The following is a 5769-nucleotide window of genomic DNA, read 5'->3' as shown; positions in this document are numbered from 1 at the left end:
TCTTATTCAGAATTGCCACCAAGATGTCAGCAAAAGATAAGAGAAGTGAAAAGAAAGAACTTCTGATCTGGAGGTGGGGAAGCTGTATGCTTTCTAACGGCAATTCTTTAACAGACTGGTTTCAGCAATAATGATACATGTAACCTGCACAAGAATTGCCATTGCATCTCTCCACCTTCATTTCTAAGTAAGGATAATAAGGCTTGCTGCAAACAAACAAACTGTTTATGGGTGTCATGCAAGCAGAAGGCAAGAATAGTAGTACTGTGTTTCCAAAGCCAAAAAGTCTCCTTCTGGGACAACCTAATACAGCAAGAGCTAGTTGGCTCATATTAGTTTGCCATCTGTAGTCCCCCCCTTACCAAAATTAGTTACAGTACTTGCAAAAAAAAAATATCAGTGTTGTTATAACACCAAATTCCTTTTTAAATAGACATTTGATGAAAAGACTCTTGCTCTGCTTGCTAACTCCACACCTCTGTTAATTGGCTTGATCTTCCCAGACTCTCTCAAAAAGCAGCAATGAAAAATATATTTATGCAAGTGTTTCATTCCCCAATTAGAAGGGATCAGCTGAAGACATTTGTCTCATAGGTCACAGAGAAAGAAAACTCTGAACATTTTTCATTTTAAATAATCCTGAATTTAAGTATTAAAATGACACCAGGGAAAAAGTAGGAAAACCTATCAGTTAACATGTTGCTCAAAGGAATAAGCAAGCCATGGTATGAACACTCCATCTTGTAACTGCAAATGAAAGATGGCGCGGCCACTGCCTTGACAGACAGATGGATGCATGTATTTGGTGCCTGCAACGGCCAAGCAGCGAGTCACTGCAAAGGGAGACTATCCCCAGCAAAGGCTCAGTACTCTGCTTGTAACAGTTCATATCCTGTATGGCCTCAATACCAGCTCTGCTTAGGTAAGTTTCATTTTACTCCTTTTTAATACGAGTTTATTAAATTTCTGTTTACAGAAAGAAAAAAAAATCCTTACCTACTTGGTCTTTTGCCCATTTGCAAACACAAATTCTCTTTTTTGGCCTTTTGCATTTCTCTCAGCAGAGAGTCAGTTCTGTTTTATTTACACGCTGGTTCACATACCACATGTTATCAGCAATGCTGAGAGCAGAAAACAAAATAGCACAGAGCAAGAATACAAGTAAGTCTTGAGCTCTAATTTTGCTACATCTCTCTGTACTGAACGAGACAATTCAGAGACTTGATTTCTGACGAGACTTCGTATTTGACAAGGTTCTTTATAAAAAGAGACAAAAGATGTACCTAAAAATCATACTCCACTAGCTGATTATTAAGAACTTGCAGGCCAGAAAACTTAGCTTGTCAGCAATTAAACAAATGCAAGCTCTAGTTTTGCTATGTGATCTGCACAGGCATGGGGTATACTATTACTCCTGTACCCACTCAAAGACCCACTAGCCTCTGTGGAGCATCATGCGATTGCCAAAATCTGCCTCCATGAATTCAGTTGCAGGTTTGGGGCTTTCATGGAAATGTAGAGCATTTCAAGAGAAAACTCACTGAAGCTGCAAAGTAGTATGCACAGCTGTCATGTGGATTCCACTGGACAGCTCCGATGTCCCACTTGCTCTGACGTGAGATCTTGCGGTGACCTTCGGTCGGCACATCCAGGTTAACTATGTATAGGAAACGACGCCTGTAAGGCACAAGCACCATTTTGAAAGGATTAGACAGTATCAGGACAGTGAAAGTTATTTTCATGAAAGACTAGTACTGAAATGAGGGAGTCCCCTGTGGTTCAGTGGTAGAATCTTTGTCTACCAATAGGAGACTTGGATTCAATTCCCAGACACGTATACAACTACAGCCATGGAGGCACCAGACATCTGGACTCAGTCTAGTCTTTGGATTCTGTCTCAGTGGCCTAAAGGGAGGATGGAAAGTCTGGGCAGCCTCCACTCCTGTAAAAATTCCTGCCTGGGCATATGCATTGAAGGTATGGGTGGCCCTCATGCTTACACCACGATCCAGGATTGACAGTTGCTAGAGTGCTAAAACGTCTTAAATTACATAAGGCTGATCATGCAAGTATTGCTTATGTCAGGACCTTGTTGCATGGGACACTTAGTATATGTTAAATTTGTGCAGTATTAAAGTTAGAATGAGTTCTGGGCAATTGTGCAGTAACGTTTACTAAGTTCTCTAATGTGAACAGCTTGCTGGTTCAGTCCCAGTGCCCACACCGCACCTGAGTCTTGAACTGGCTTTGAAGAAGTGCCAGGGTGGGGACTGACAATTACCTGATTGCTGGTCTCAGCTTTGGGACCCTTCAGGGCTGCGGCCACCTAGCTTTCAACTTGATCCTAACAAGATAAATATCCGGGATCCTTCTTCCCAATGTGTGGCTTTCCTTGTCCCACCAGGAGGCTTGGTACAGTAGAGGAGTCCCTGGCTGATATTACAGGGAGGCAAGGACTGCAAACTTCTTGCATTATATCCAAAGCAAGTATGAGGATAGCTGAACATGTTACTTAATGTGATCTGGAGATACTCCTCACATGAAAAATCCTAATTTTGCTACAAGTGCACTTAGCACCCGTTTTACTGCTTGAACACACATTGACTCATGTTTTAAGTGCATTTAACATAAACCTAGTGTACCCTGTGCCAGCTCTTAGATTTAGTGAGCATACAGCTCTTCTGTGCACCATGATAGTGTTGCCAGGACAAGAAACATGAACAAAAACCATACTTCTCTTTCAGACCGAAGGTAAGCCAGGAAAATGTTCACAATGTGTGAAACAGGAGTGTCAAACATATAGCTCATGGGTCAGAGCAGCTCTGCAGGCCATATCCATCTGGCCCATGGGGCTACCTGCAGACCAGCAAAAATTGCAGGGGGCACATGTGGCCTGCTGCACAATCAGGGGCTCTTGGGCCCTGGTGGACATGGCATTTGGTGGCAGGAGGGCAAGTGAGGGCTAATATGACTCCAGTTGTCTTCCAGCCACTTTGCCCATTGCAAGAGCTGTGGCCCTAAGCTACCCCATGCTGGAGCTGCTGCATGCCCCATGCTAGGGCTAGAACTGTGCCACGTGCCCTGGGTTGGAGCCAGAGCTGCCACCATTACATGGTATAGGCTAGACCCACACTGTGCCCCAGGCTTGATCCAGCCTGAAAAAGACTACATTCACTAAAGGTTTAAAGATGTGGAGACTCCTTCTATGGATATTACATGGCACAGATGGGGAAAGAGGCATGTGAAAGAATTTCAAAGTGAGTGCCAGAGAAGTGCCTAGGACTCAGCGTGGTTGTGGGCATGGTGCATGTAACCCGTTTTCAAAAAATTAGGGGGAGGTCAGGCCCAGGCAAGTGCCAGCAAGAGGAATATCCAGTGAATTTCTGTTGATGCTTCTTACACTCACCCAGAGAGCACTGCATGCTGTCCAAGGCAGTCTACTGACATAGCAGTTGCCTGTTAAGAGAGAAAGAACCCAAATTATACCCGTTATTTAAGTTCCCTGGTGAAAAACCCATCTGCAAGACTTCAGGAAAACCTGACTTCCTGTCTTCAGGAAGGTCCAAGTTGCTGGGCTAGGCACAAAGGTTAACTTATGTCAGTAATGGAAGAACTGTCCTCTCTTTAAACATACACCTTGGGTGAGAACCAGACTGCTGCTAGTTTGGGGGTTGAGGGTAGTATGCAGATATTTTTCAGTTTCAGATGAAAAAAAAAAAAAACAGATATGGCAAATCCTGAGAGATTGCCTTGGTAGGGAACATGAAGCTATCATCATTATCTTGCTTATTAATAATTAGGCTCTGTTCCCATTGCTTTGTGAGGCCCCTTCACATCACCTCTTTTTTTTCTTTCTGTGGCCAATTTTTCTAAATGCTTAAAATGAAGGTCTTGTCTCCACAATTGGGTCACTTAAGTCCTAGACAGATGTTACACTTGAGACATGATTAACCTGGCCACATGTTCCATCAATTAATGGCGTGATAATGAGGAATAAGCCATAGTTATTGCAAAAAAAAAAATGTGCAATAACTTTGTAGCTGGTTCCTATCACACTTTTAATTAAATACATGGCCATGCTCCAGCCTCCAGAGCACACTTGAGTCCTTCAAGAATCCAGGGTGCTCCAGAGGCTGGGAGCCCTAGCTGATCAAAGTTCCCAGCCAGAGGGAGTGCATGGAGACCTTGGTCCCCAAATGCCAACCCCTTCCTTGGCTGAAGGGGCTATCAGTTAATGGGCATTTGCAGCTGGGGGAACACAGGGACATAGCTTGCTACTTGCTAGTGCAGGGGAATTCTGGGTTTATTATCCTAGGCTCCCCCTGCAACAGTAACATGGCATAGTGCTTGATCCCCACAATTGCACCTCCAACCCTACCACCAAATTTCCAGACCTACGGAGAACCCCAGAGGCCAGAGGTTGAGCACCAGTGGTCTATGCCATCCTAGACAAAAGTCTGTCTAACCTGCTCTTAACAGCTTCCAATAAGACAGTCCACAACCTCCCTCTAGGGAAACTGCTCCAGTGCCAAACCAATCTCAGAGTGACAAAGCTTTCCCAATATCTAACCTAAACCTTTTGTTGCAATTTAGGCCTCTTACCTCTCACCCTGTCCCCTGTGAACATATAGAACAAGTCATGGTTATCAAATCTTCTCTAGTCCTCTCTAGACTAATCCCAATACTTCCAACTTTTCCTTGTGTCATGGTTCCTAGATTGCTAATCATTCTTATTGCTCTTCTCTGAACTCTTTCCAGTCTTTCCATACTTTTCTTGAAATAGAGACAATATTTGCAGTATTTTGTTCACATCATCATTGCTCAATTAAAAGGAAAGAATCACTTCCCATGATTTCATGCAACAGATACCATATTTTCTGGCATACACCACTCACTGGAATAAGGTATGCACCTTGTTCTTGAAAAGGCAGAATGAAGGGCAGAATGGAGGGGGTGCAGAGATCTTTCCTTGTAGCAAGGTAACTGAGCAGCAATAGTAGCTTGTGAGCCAAGCCTGCTCATTGTTTTGCTCCCTGTGGATCGTTTGCAGAGTTGCTTTAGTTTCTGCCAGACAAAAGCTAAAGTAGGCAGAAACTGCTGTTACCGTATTTTCTTGGTTATGATGTGCACTATGGGGTGTGCGAAGCGGGCTACTCGATTCCGATTTGGCCCAAATCAAGGACAGCGATTCGATTCCTTGATTTGGACTACTGTCCCCAGTTAGATTCAGCCGAACGTGAATTTGAAGATTCGATGTCGATTTGGAGATTCAGCGATTTGAACATAGACACAGCTTTAGAAGTTTTTTTCTACATACCTTGAAGTAGCAGGTGTGGCTCATGATTGCTGTAATGCTGGGGCGCATCCAACAGGAGATGGGGGGGGCGGGGGGCTTCATGTGCTTGGTGGCGAACCCAGAAGTACTTCCAATCCACTTCTGAGTCTGTCGGGGAGTGTGCTGGGGCACCCCCTGATCTCCAGCCCAGCAATTGGCCACAGGGGGGCCTCAGGTGCCTCCCCAGACCCAGGAGGCACCAGTCAGCTGGGGAGGCCTCCCCATGTGCTCTCCAGTGGACCCAGAAGTGCTTCTGGTCCATTTCCAGGTCTGCTGCTAAGTGGGGAAAGGAAAGTGTCCCAGCATTCATGAGCAACCTGCTATCTAAAGGCATGTAGGGCAAAAATAAATAAAATTTAAAGCTGTTTTTATTTCCGAATCGATTTGCAGGGTTTATTCTCTCTAAATCTAAAAATCGGGAGAGTCCTCCGATT

The 5769-nt window shown here is 44.4% G+C and overlaps 1 protein-coding gene across 1 annotated transcript in view; it reads right to left on the bottom strand.

The window, feature by feature from the left end:
• The window catches only part of WDR59 (WD repeat domain 59), a 113239-nt gene that overhangs the window by 95939 nt on the left and 11531 nt on the right, over nt 1–5769 (bottom strand). The window contains exons 2-3 of the mRNA XM_019505803.1: nt 3407–3456; nt 1542–1677 (exon numbers count right to left, since the gene is read on the bottom strand). Coding sequence (XP_019361348.1) covers nt 1542–1677; nt 3407–3456 — 186 coding nt within the window. The remainder of the gene's footprint in view (nt 1–1541; nt 1678–3406; nt 3457–5769) is intronic.

Source organism: Gavialis gangeticus, unplaced genomic scaffold (assembly GCF_001723915.1).
Source record: "Gavialis gangeticus isolate Ggan-Ray unplaced genomic scaffold, GavGan_comp1, whole genome shotgun sequence".
NCBI lineage: Eukaryota > Metazoa > Chordata > Crocodylia > Gavialidae > Gavialis > Gavialis gangeticus.
This window is presented reverse-complemented; position numbering and strand designations above follow the sequence as displayed.